At 43.0% G+C, this 12,939-nt stretch overlaps 1 protein-coding gene across 3 annotated transcripts; it reads right to left on the bottom strand.

Annotated features, from left to right (window-relative positions):
- Positions 1-2,212: 2,212 nt before the first annotated feature.
- Positions 2,213-10,635, bottom strand: EIF4A2 (eukaryotic translation initiation factor 4A2). 3 transcript variants are annotated; one of them, XR_014547902.1, is made up of 12 exons: positions 10,513-10,635; positions 8,525-8,567; positions 8,312-8,444; positions 7,926-8,065; positions 6,293-6,461; positions 5,957-6,066; positions 5,557-5,700; positions 5,108-5,245; positions 4,666-4,755; positions 4,344-4,423; positions 3,653-3,757; positions 2,213-3,017 (listed from the first exon to the last, which is right to left on the bottom strand). XR_014547902.1 is itself a non-coding variant. In XM_083612935.1 (11 exons), exons 1-11 carry the CDS (start codon positions 10,539-10,541, stop codon positions 2,873-2,875), a joined length of 1,221 nt encoding a protein of 406 aa, XP_083469061.1. In that variant the 5' UTR covers positions 10,542-10,635; the 3' UTR covers positions 2,213-2,872. The 3 variants fall into 3 exon arrangements, 1 of the variants encoding a protein (XP_083469061.1); XR_014547903.1 differs by having other exon boundaries at positions 3,657-3,757; XM_083612935.1 differs by lacking the exon at positions 3,653-3,757.
- Between the last annotated feature and the right edge of the window lie 2,304 nt (positions 10,636-12,939).

Raw genomic sequence — 12,939 nt, 5'->3', positions numbered from 1 at the left:
CTCCAGGAAAGTTTTAGTGTAAGCTACATTTCATAAGAAAGCAAATAACTTTGAATCTGACTCCTAAATACCTTTCACCATGCACATTTTTGCATTGATTTTACTTTTCCTGTTGACCCACACTGAAATGTGGCTAATTTGGTGTTGAAGACCTAACATTGCTGGGGCATGGGAATGACACACAGGACAGAGGTACAGCCTATTGGAGACCAATCTGTTCCAGCATTGTTCTGGCAGTGGCCAGCAGCCAATATCTCTGGAAAACCCAAAGCAGGATCTGGGTACAATAGCCATCTCCCCTCCAGTTTCCAGGATCTGGTGTGTTCAGAAGTATTATAGCCAATATTATAGCTATTATAGCTAATAGTGATGGAAAGCCTCATCCCCCATGAATTTAATCCTTTGGTGGCCATCGCTGCCTCCTGCAGAGGCAAGTTCCATAACGATCTTCCTTGGATGTCCACACGTTTTCTAGTGTGAAAAAAAATTCATTGATCTCGTCTTCCAACACATAATTTATAAACTTCTATCATGTCACCTTCAAAGTCCCAAGACATAGTCCCCATTTCAAAGCCTGGATCCAGACCAGCCACCGCTTTTGCCTATGAGCTGAAGGAATAAAAGGCTGCAACCCCCAGTACATCAGGTAATCGGATAAAGTACATTCACAGGTGACCTTCCAAATTGCCCAGGAGAGTAAAGCCCTTTGGTCTGGCCCCTTGGTTGCCAGCTGCATCTATATCCCCCTTTTGAGATAATCTAACCATCACTGGCAGCAACCAGAGTGGGGAAGCTGTTAGTTTACTTGCGATTTATTTCGCTTCACAAATTGTGGCAGAAAGCAACAAGTTGAAGGCTTTATGTAAACTACTGGCCATGACACGAGTGAAAAGCCAGCCCGATAAGACAAGTAGCTGATACAACGTGCAGCAAGTATGCTAAAAGTCTGGATTATAAACCCAGGAAACAAACTGAAGGACAGAATATATTTTATCCCACTGATCACTTTTCAGTGCTTTTACAGACAACTTGGGAACAGGCTTCTTTCTAAGCAAAGGGATGGTGCTGCGATTCCACTGCAATGATCTGCATGTTTTTACTATTTAAGGTATCCATTTAACCTATTGGTTTTTGTCCCTGTGAGGCAAAAGTGCAGGATAGAAAGAACTACAAATTAAATAGCATAAACACCTCTATTTAAATCAGTTTATAAATTACCTGTTAGAAATGAATCTTGCCAGCCACAGTAGCAATAGCTATAGTACTGCTATTCTCCTGAGGAAAGTAGTAATCCCTCATCTAAGGCACACATACAGAACTCAAAGTTGAGACTGTCTATCGCATGGGAAGGGTTAGGGTTGTGTTGTCAAGAGCTCATAGTTGGGTGCATTGGTTTAAGTAAAACCCTTAAAATTTGTAAGATTGTGTGTGATTTACGGGCCAACATGTCAGCTTCCTCAGGAAATCTACCTGCTCCGGTATTTAGAAAGGCTTATTCATTCCTAGTCTAGGTACCAGATGATACTGTGAAATTATACTGCTGACAAAGAGGGCAGTTTTGCTTTTACTTCCTTTGGGTTGCCAGATTTTTCTTCTTTTTTAAGTGATTTGTAATATCAAGAGTAAAGTTTTTCTGTCAGTCCAAACCCAAGTCATATAGCTGGAAAGGACGCAAAAGTCTTGGGCTGAAGAAACAAGAGAAATTGGTGATTTAATCAAAACAAAAAAATTTTTTTCCTTCCAGTAGCACCTTAAAGACCAACTAAGTTAGTTCTTGGTATGAGCTTTCGTGTGCATGCACACTTCTTCAGATACACACGAAAGCTCATACCAAGAACTAACTTAGTTGGTCTTTAAGGTGCTACTGGAAGGAAAAAAAATTTTTTTGTTTTGACTATGGCAGACCAACACGGCTACCTATCTGTAACTGGTGATTTAATGAATGACACAGCACCAGTATGCCAAAACCAGATTATAAAGGCCTATCACCACTGAGTAAAAGTTTAACATATCAATTTAGGTAAAAACCATATTTTCTCATATCTAATGCTCACTTTTGGCCAAATCACGTTGCGGAAAACAAGGTGTGCATTAGACACTCTGGCACATTAGACTCGAGTAAATATGGTTGTTTCCCAAGGGTAGAATGAAATATTGGTGCATCTAATGAAAGACTAGGCACTTATCCAAAGAAACCTGCAGCTCAGTCAAGTGAATATATAAGCATTTTATTGAACATTCAAACTTCATTAAGACATGTGCAAATGGCAATTTTAATGGGTTTAACCCTAACTAAGACAATAGTAATGATTGCTTGCTGGGGTTTAGCAACAGGGTCCAGATCACACTTAACACTAATTAAATACTTTATTCAATAAATACATAGCAAACAAAAATGCATTTTTAATGCTCTTATAAAAGATTAGTCATTTTGAAAGGCCAATTTAGTCTATTATAGAACTATAATATACAATAAAGGTAGGTATGCCAGTTTAACATAATTGGCTGATTTTATGCAGCACTTATACCTTTTAGTCCATAAGTAAATAATTAAATGAAAAAGAACATCTAGCACAACCACTTCTACAGAACTAGGAAATAAATTTCTAATAAAGAAAAAATTTACAGACCCCATGACTTTCCACCCAACCCCAACAGTCTAAAACCCTAAAGAGGAGAAAGCCAAAGGCTCTCCCCACAAAAGCTCACGACAAAATGTCGTTTCGCTTATCAAAAATCTGTATTTCTGATCCGTAATGAGCATTGAGACAAGATTCAATGTATCTCCCAAGAAAGAAGCACAATGCCCGTTGTGGATCACCTAGTCAGCAACAGCGAGCACTGCATTCCAAAAACATCTCAATCCCAGGGATTAAATGAGGTCAGCCACATTCATTGGCATTTCCTCCACTGTAGTATTGTAGAAAGTCTCAATATCCCGAAGGATCCGCTTGTCCTCCTCAGTGACAAAGTTTATAGCCACACCTTTCCTGCCAAAACGACCACCGCGGCCAATCCTGCACAGAACAGGGAAAAGAGTATGAAGAAGCTACTTTTGAACTCATTTTAAATAGCCTGTTTCCAGGGACAAAAATTGTTTTAAGTGGTACTCACTGGCAGATTAATGTTGTCACACAATTGTTGCGCTGTACTATAGCACCGTTATTCTTTTGTGCCAAAAGCATATGCAAGATTTATTTTACTCTCTTGAGTACTGGCAGATACCAACTAAAGAAAGGTTTTGGCAGCACAGACAAGCCACGTTATACCCAGCAAAACTTAACCTCCCCCACCCCCCTTCTGCATAACTCAGGCAAATGATAAGCTCGCTATCGGCTTTTAAACATGGACAGAGCTTGATGTCAGCCTACAAACCTTTTTTTCTTAACCAAAATTTTCCAAATCCAAATCCCTTGAAGCCAAACATTACATTTACCTCCTCAAAGACACAAATTTATTCAGTGGGAAAACTTACCACCACTTTTTGCAGAACCACCAGTTTTTGCAGTATCATTTACAGGGCACACTGGAGATATACAGGTTAACAAAAACAAAACCCACAACTTCTGCTTTCACCTGACCAAGGTATCAAGAGCTTTTAAGACAAAACATAGCTCACAACAATCATTACAAAAGAAAAGTATATAAATACCAACTCGCTCTTTATTGAAACAGTGTGCCGCTTACGAATCCAGGTCCTAAATTACGCCAACGTCGCTTCTGAGCACCATCCCGTCATCAACTGGGCTAGCGACTCCTGTATTTTTTTACATCAAGTAACAAGGTACAATTTACTTTGTTTAGGGGACAAAGCCACTATGATAGATAGCTAAGCTTAGGGAGATAAACTGAAAGCTATTAGAAGATACACCAGAGAAAGAATCCCACTGTAAGAAGAACCAAAGAGCAGCAGTGAAGGTATTGGCACAAAGAAACTTCCAATAAAGCAACAGAACAAGCTGAAAGAGGCAAAGTATTTACTTCTAGGAAGGAAAACTAATAGCAACTTTGGAAACAACATAAACCTCTGCTTTCCTAATCACAATACAACAGTAGTAGTTCTTTAAAGAACTTTTGCAGACTCAACAACACATGCCACAGAACATTAATTCAGCAGCTCTATCCCGAAAACCAATAATTAATTGCTGAGGTTCCAATACAAACAAGTTTTCCCACTGTTTTGTTTCATTGGCTAACAAAGAAGCTCTGCCCCTCCCATCCTCACAACACTATGTGGACGCACACACACTGTAGTATATGATGCAAGAAAGCAAGACAAGTATTCAGGGTGTGCAGATTCTGAAGCAGCTTCGGAATGGAAACTGAGTGGAAATTCAACTGACCTGTGAATGTAGTTCTCACGATTGGTCGGCAGATCATAATTTATGACCAACGATACTTGCTGCACATCAATGCCACGAGCCTACAAACCCAAGTAATAAATTACTATAAACACACACACACAAAAAAAACTTCCCCCAGGGTCACAGTATGCTTATAGCTTTGTTGACCATGTTATAGTGATGAACTACAATAATGCAAGTCCATAGTGGAGCATGGTCTTTACTCTTCCAACAGCTTGAGTAGCTCAGGTTACAAGAACCTGCACCAAACAGAACAGCTTTGGGCAAGTATGCACAAAAGGCAGGGACCATGGATACTTACCAATAAATCAGTAGTGATCAAGACACGGCTTGAACCTGACCTAAATTCTCTCATGATAACATCTCGCTCCTTCTGGTCCATGTCACCATGCTGTATGGATAAAGAAAGCTTGTTAACCAACTTCTGAAGTATCCAAATATAAAAGAAATGTGCCTCAGTTACTGGTAACTGAGGCACATTTCTTATCTGCAATAGTCAAGTATACTGGAAAATACAGAGGGGATGAAGAATGTAGCAGGTTTAAACCTCTAAGAAGAGTTAAGCAAAAGAGGAACCTTGCTTCCAAGGGGTCTAGAAGTCTCTTCCAGTGCTCAAATTTCACCACTCAAGTATGCAATACCATGCCATTTGGACTAGGAATGCCACTTCCCGTGACACCGAACATTAGTATTTGCTTCTCAGTTACCATAGCATGCAATGCATCTTCAGTATCAACACTTACCAGAGCAGAAACAGTGAAGTCTCGTGCATGCATTTTCTCTGTAAGCCAATCTACTTTCCTCCTTGTGTTAAGGAAAATAACAGCCTGCGTAATGGTCAGGGTTTCATACAAATCACAGAGAGTATCAAGCTTCCATTCCTGTAAAGTTAAGGAAATTGTCATGTACACACGAGAGAGTTGCATGAGATACACATAAAACTCCAAAGTAGAATCTTAAAGGTGACTCGTATTTCTAGACATTAAGTAGTGTTGCACCAAAACTCCAGACTAGGACACTGGACATTAAGAAAGAGGTCCACCCAAGTCTTTTACTGATCCAGTGCATTTGTTCTTCTTCTTGTGTGTACCGTGCTAGCATTACCACAGAAGACAAGGCGTAACCCCAACTTCTGTGGTTTTAGCACAGTGCTTGTACAAGAAGTGCCTTCAAGATTAAACTTCCCCCTTACCTCTCTCTCCACATTAATGTAGAATTGTTTAATACCCTCAAGGGTCAATTCCTCTTTCTTCACAAGAATACGAATGGGATCTCTCATAAACTTTTTGGTCACTTCCAGCACATCCATTGGCATAGTGGCAGACAGCAACACAACCTGAACAGAAAAGGAGTGTTTCTTTTAAGTGGTTTGGTCTAAAATTGCTCAAGAAGCTGGTCAACGAGGAACTAATGTATGAAACCAAGCGTCCCTGTCTGCCGTGGAATCAAAACAGACAAGGATAGAAAAGAGACAATTTTGCTTTGTGCAGGGGGAACGACAATACAGCACTACGCAGCTACATTGTAACTTTACCTGCACTAGTACAATACAGCCAAATTAATGGCCATTGTTACTGCGAGATTGCTTTTACCTGAATGTTTGTGCTCAATTTCTGAAAAATTTCATAGATTTGATCCTTAAATCCCCGGCTCAACATTTCATCTGCTTCATCCAATACAAACATTTTGATCCATTTAGGCGCTAGAACGAAAAGGAAACATTTTGGAAGCATTATAAGGGTTCTTGTAAACCACACTTTTGATTTCTTCTTCAGCAGGAAAAATCAATGCTAAACCACCAATCTTGCACATTCCTACGTCTGGAACTTCTGCCTATTCAGTTGAATAGTACACCTATTAAGATATTTTAGTCACTGCTTGTTCAAACACATTCCCACTAAGAGTTTAATTAGTACTTCACTACTTACACAGATAACGCCTGTTTAACATGTCGAACACACGTCCTGGAGTTCCCACCACAATATGGGGAGCTTCTGCTTGCAGCTTCTGCATCTCATTGCGAACATTTGTGCCACCAATGCAAGCATGACAAGTTGCACCCATATAATCGCCAAGAGCCAGAATAACTTTTTGGATCTGAAATAATATATCTCAATTAGAATGTTATTAAGCATTGCTCCACTTCTTCACCAGCCACAGCTTCCCAATGAATCTATACTGTGTGCAGTGACTGACACATGCAACTTGTACTTGATTATTTTACATGCAGCTTGCAATGCCTTTCTTATCCACAAACGTTATCTCCAAAAGAAATGTAGTACATCTGAAGCTGTCCTCAGTCAGGCAGTTTACCACAGAGAAGTATTTGTTCTTCTACATTCAGGGGAGCCTTGGTTTTGCAAAGGGATATGAAGTACTCCCAATGTAGAACTGCAGATTAGTTTTGGTTGCACATCGGAACAGAAAATAGCTACCAGTCACCACACATGCAGAAGCATTGTAGTGCCTTTTAAAACTAGGATCTACCCGGGCCACGTTGTTTCAGTGTACAACTTACAGTACAACTTTATGGTAACTTTTAAATAAATGACCCTCAGAGATTAGAGGTGAAAACTCGGCAGGTTCTTTACATGTCCACCTATCAATTATCAAACAGCTTGGTATATCCACTTAAGAACTGCAAATTACCAGTTATAGATAGCCTTATTTATACATTTAATGCTATATTTAATGCTATATATTTAATGCTATATATAAAGCAGTTTAACTTAGGCAAAATCATCTAAACTGAAAAGTAACTGATGCTGTGTCAACCCATCCTAGACACCTTTCCTCCCCTGAAGCAAGTTATGGATTGCTGTCAATGCTTAATTTCATTTCTAACATCCTGCTGTCTTCCACAAGAAATGATGTAAAATTCAACTCAAAAGTTCACTAGGATCTTCTTGTTGAAGTGGATTAACAGCAAATGCATAGGTCCCACCCACTCCCCCTAAGTCACTTGGACGATTGTTTCAAATATTTTTCAAAGTTGTTATGCACTCAGTCAAACTATAAAATTCTCCAGAAGTTCTATATTGGTCTTAAACATTTATCGCAATATTGAATGTTCTATTCAGAAGAACTAGAATTTAATGGAAATGTGTAGTGCCACAAAAAGCTGTTCAAAACAGAAGATTTAAGAGACTGAAGCACACACAGTACAAATTACATACATACAGAGAAAAATCAACTGATCACATGTGCACTGCAGTTTCCATGTTGCACAACTGCATGCATTTTTTAAGAGTGCCCTTATTTTTTTTTTCGAAGGCTTAAAATTCAGATTAAAATGTTTTAATATAATGGAGACTTGTGGATATGCCCCTTCATCACTCCTACACAGCTGTTACCCAACTTCATCACAGCTTCAGAGGCCCATTGTCCCAGCTGACTTCTCTCCATGTATTTAAAGGAGAAAAGTTAGTGGGACAGAGGCCTGTTTCCATTTTTATAACCCAGAGATAAGAAGTCACCCTGCAAGGAATGTTAACTGTCCTACAGTTGTGAAACCTGAAACCTATGCAACATGTAAGCAGCTTTTAACTACACTATCAATACCTGTTGAGCCAGTTCTCTGGTTGGGGCCAATACTAGTGCTTGGGTCTCCTTGAGATCAATCTCCAACTGTTGCAGGATGGAAATAGCAAATGTGGCTGTCTTGCCAGTACCTGACTGAGCTTGAGCAATCACATCATACCCTAAAAAAAGGATAGATATTTACTGCTCCCACACAACACATCAAGGATTCAGTTTAACTGTTATTTCCTTTTCAAGTGATCAGCAGTTACAAATTATCTCCATTTCAGGTCAGTCCCGAAAGATGGTATACCATCATCTCACTTTACAAGGAAAGATGTGTTTTACTTCCACCCCAAGGCTGGGAACTCAAGCCAAAGAACAGTACTTAGTACCTACCAATAATAAGCACATTACTACTAGCTTACCTTTGATGCATGGAATAATAGCACGCTGCTGAATAGCTGAAGGTTTCTCAAAACCATATGCATAAATGCCCCTGAGGAGGGATTCTTTTAAGTTCATATCATCAAAATTGTCAACAATTTCATTCCAGTTGCTCTGCAAAAGAAAAGAAAAATGTTTTACTTCACTCATCATCCCTATCGACATTTTAAAGGAACTATCAATGAAATACTAACCTCAATGACGCCATCGGGGTCCATTCCCTCTGGGCCATGGTCTCTGTTTAAATAAAAAACCCAAAGCTGTCAGCCAAACCAGCAAGTTTCAAACTTCTATGGATGCAACAAAATTAAAAACTGATACAAACGCTGTGATGAATTACTCCAGAGCACATCTCCCAACAATGTTACAGCTGCCATCTCCCAACTGCCAACCTAAGTTGGAAAGCAACTAACTTTTATTTAGAGCAGATAAACTGAAATTGGTGACTAAATTTAAATTGGTTTACTCTAAGCAACTTATTTGAATATCACCATTATTGAACTGCTCACTGTTAAGTATTTTTTTAAAATCATCCTTAAATCAAGAAATGCCATTTCAAAAGAATCAGGGATTTGGTTTTGTTCATTTTCCAAACCCTTCAGTATGTATATTTTGTAAGCATAAAATGTTAAGACCCAGATTAATTGCACTCTCAGAATTCAGGATGAGCATCCCACATTTATTGCTTTGTCAGAAATGTACTTGGTGTATTGTGAAATGGAAATTTTTAGACCCAAGACTAACTTGGCAAGTCTTCACTCAACCTACTTTTCCACAAGGTGGTGAGCTCCACCATTATACACTAAAGACTTAATACATTTAAGTCTTCGTGATAAAGCATAAACTCTCAATTTCTATTTAGACCAGAATCAAACACCAGTGGCACTCAGAACTGAAATCTTTGTGTAGTATAATGCTGGCATGGCAATCACATGGCCACACACAGCACGTGCTGCATACAGGCCACCATCAGGAATACAAAGTCATTTATAAACTAAGGAAAATTTGGTAGGCGTTTTTGTTTTCCGAAGAAAGCTAGAAGCAGATTGCAGTCTACTTCTCACATGTTACCTACTACCTCAAAAAAATGCTGAGGTTGCTCCACTGTTGCAAACAGTTTGTCCCCGCCATTTTAGGTTGAGCAGATCCAGATCACCCCCCCCCCACCCCAATCCGGATCTACAGCCCCGGCCATAGTAAGTTAAAGTCATTTTCTATGGAAATTTCACATCAACAATATGCATTGCATTAAGGAGGGATCTTTTTTTGGGAGGGGGGAGACATCTTCGCGTTAAAGGGAGACCCTGGCCTACACGTGGAAGAGAAGCTACTCCATTTATCTTCAGCCAGCACATGTTGCAATCTAAGGAAAGCTGGGTTTGACAAGCTTTCGCACCTTACAATGCCTGCAAGGCGGTGTGCGGGGGGGGGGGGCGCTAAGAAAAATGAAGGCAGGGCACGTGCCGCGTTATCAGCAGCGAGACCCGCTCTCAACCCGTGCTCAGCTCTCCCACCGAAATCTCGCGAGAACCCCGCCCCTGAGCCTCGACTGCGCAAGTCGAGGACACGCCGGGGACTGGCGAGGCCGCCGACGGACGATAACAGCTTGCGAGCCGCACCCCTCCCGACCCTGTTCCAGCACTCACCCCCCCCCTTTTCGATCGAGTGAAAATGGATTCTTCCGAAGCAGGCGCGCTCGGGGAGGCAGCTTTCCCGGCCGCCGCTTGGACGAAACCATGCGGCCTCCCTGAGAAAGGGGGGGGGAGGCCCGTCCCCCGATGCGGCGCAGCTGAGACTCGGGGAAAGGGCACCGATCATGAAAGCGAGATGGGGGGGACCAACCGTTTCGGGCTGTACCATTCGAGGCATTTACAGAGGGAAGAGCGGAGAAAGGCGGCCCCGTCGCCCCGTGAGAGGGAGGCAGGTCTATTGAGACGTTTTAAGAGCGGGGCCTCGATCTACGGAGCGAGGGGAGGGCGAAGAGGACGGCAGCCGCAGCGGCCTTGAGAGGCAGCGCGGCGACCATGGCGCGTCCCTCTCGCCGCCCCGCTTGTCCAACGTCACGGCCCTCGAAAGCGCTTCTCCCGTCACTCTCGACGCCTCCGCTTCGAGCCTTAAATAGCCCGACGCAGCCCTTGGCACGCAGGGCCGCGCCTCCCTTTCCCCGCGCGCCACACTTTACCTGCCGTAATCCGCGGAGCCGCCTGACATGTTCCGATAACCACCGCTCTCCTCAACTGAAAAGGCAGCGCCTCCGCGGCGCCGGCTTTATATAGCCTTCCCGTTGGCCGGGACTACTTTTACTCCCCCTTCCTCTTGCTGCGGAGGGATATAGACAGCAACTTGCGGTGCGGCGTGTGGGGAGGGGAGGGAAAGCAAGAGCAGGCCCACCACAGAACCAGCCATTTCCTCCCACCTGCTGGTCCCGAGAAGGACCGGATGCTTTATATGCTTTTCCCAACCCCCATTAATGAAGACTAACGAGGATTCTGGCTTTTTCAAGCCGGAAAAAGGCGAGACCTTGTGTGGGACTACTTTACGCTGTGAGTCGCGGAGGGATATTGCAGCAGTTGAGGACACCGACTGCGTCCCGCTTTTTCCCCCTCCCCCTCCTCCCGCCACCCCGAGGCTTGTAAACGGGGTTTCCGAGTTCGCCCCTGCCCCGGCGCGGAAGGCGGCTGGGTTGAAATCGTAGTGGGGAGGAGCAATGAAGGGAGGTCGAGAAGGGGGAATTAGTGGCTGCTGCTGCCGTTTCAAGAAGGGGGAGAGAATGGGGGAAGGGAGGTTAGTTGTAGGGTAAAGAAGGGGGTGGGGGAGGGGAAACGAGAGGGTGTTGGGTGATAAATGAGGAATAAGAGGAAAAGGGCGCCGGTGAAATGGGTGTGAGGAGAAACCGTGAAAGGGGAGACTGTAAAATGGGTGCAAGAAGGACGGGCTGAGGGCGTTCATGAGGGGAAGTATGAAATGGAGTGGCCTGGAGAGGGGCAGAATTGGAGTCGAGAAAGGGGAAGAGAGGAGAAATAAGGCACCTGATACAAGTCTGATCTTGATATATATATATATATATATATATATATATATATATATATATATATAAAAATAAAAAGATCAGGCTTGTTTCAGATATATATATCTTCCTCCATGGGGCTGAAGGTGTGTTCTGTCCAGGCAGAGACCAGACTCAAGATCTGGCTTCAGCAAAAGTGGCTGCTTCATGCCCCTTATTTCTCCTCTCTTCTCCCTTCTTCACTCCAATTCTGCCCCTCTCCCGCCCACTCCATCTCTTACTTACTTATATCTCTCTATAACCTGATTTCCTTTTTTGTTCCTCTTTCTTACACTTCCCGGGCACCCAGAATCCATTGAACACCTTCTGGCCCAGTTTCCACTACTTGCTATCCTCTACAGTCGTCTTCGTGTTTATATACCACCCTTATCTTCACAGAAGCTCAAGGTGGTGTGCACGGTTCTCCCCATTTCACCCCCCACAACACCCCTGCAAGGTAGGTTAGGCTAAGAGGTGGTGTCTGGTCCAAAGTCACCCGGTGAGTTCCAGACCCTGGTCTCCCAGGTCGTAGTCCAGCACTTAGGCTACACTGCTGGCTCCTACTGCTGAGACCCTCCCTGCCTGCAGACTGTCTTGCCAGAGTGGTGTATGCTCTAGTTATCTTCCGCTTGGACTACTGCAATGTGCTCTACGTGGGGCTACCTTTGAAGGTGACCTGGAAACTGCAATTAATCCAGAATGCGGGAGCTAGACTGGTGACTGGGAGTGGCCGCCAGGAGCACATAACACCGGTCCCGAGAGATCTGCATTGTCTCCCAGTACATTTCCGAGCACAATTCAAAGTGTTGGTGCTGACCTTTAAAGCCCTAAACGGCCTCGGTCCTGTATCCCTGAGGGAGCGTCTCCACCCCCATCATTCAGCCCGGACACTGAGATCCAGCGCTGAGGGCCTTCTGGCGGTTCCCTCGCTGCGAGAAGTGAGGTTACAGGGAACCAGACGGAGGGCCTTCTCGGTAGTGGCACCCGTCCTGTGGAACGCCCTGCCATCAGATGTGAAGGAAATAAGTAGCTATCTTTAAAAGACCTCTGAAGGCAGCCCTGTTTAGGGAAGTTTTTAATATTTAATGCTGTATTGTTTTTAACACTTGATTGGAAGCCACTCTGAGTGGCTGGGGAAACTCAGCCAGATGGGCAGGGTATAAATAATAATAATAATAATAATAATAATTATTATTATTATTATTATTATTATTATTATTATTATTATTATTATTAAATAAGTAAATGACAGTTGGAACCTGGAAGGTCCTGATTCATATCTCGCTTGGAGCGCAAGCTCCTTTGGCAATGCTGCTCTTGCTCTACCTGCCTCAACTCTCCTGCCTGCAGTAGGGGATTATTCAGGTTGTCTATCTTGCAGGGCTCAGTGGAGCACTTTGAAAACTTGTTTAAAGCAGCATCGAGCACATGCTCTCATAATTCAAAGTGATAGCGCTGGGAAAGATTTGTAGCCACTGCCAGTGAACGTAAAGCAAGATAATACTGCCCTAAATAGTGCGGCCGTGTAAAGCAGTTTAAGGAACACCATTGCAGACCACGGCA

This window comes from Podarcis filfolensis (assembly GCF_964270895.1).
Source record: "Podarcis filfolensis genome assembly, chromosome: 5".
NCBI classification, from domain to species: domain Eukaryota; kingdom Metazoa; phylum Chordata; class Lepidosauria; order Squamata; family Lacertidae; genus Podarcis; species Podarcis filfolensis.
This window is presented reverse-complemented; position numbering and strand designations above follow the sequence as displayed.

Excerpts from the sequence above, each read along its gene's own strand:
- EIF4A2 (XM_083612935.1), bottom strand. The coding sequence starts at position 10,541 with ATGTCAGGCGGCTCCGCGGATTACGGCAG. Across the intron at positions 5,701-5,956 it reads AATTGAGCACAAACATTCAG|GTTGTGTTGCTGTCTGCCAC; the intron begins GTAAAAGCAATC and ends TTTTCTGTTCAG. Across the intron at positions 4,756-5,107 it reads ACTTCACTGTTTCTGCTCTG|CATGGTGACATGGACCAGAA; the intron begins GTAAGTGTTGAT and ends TTATCCATACAG.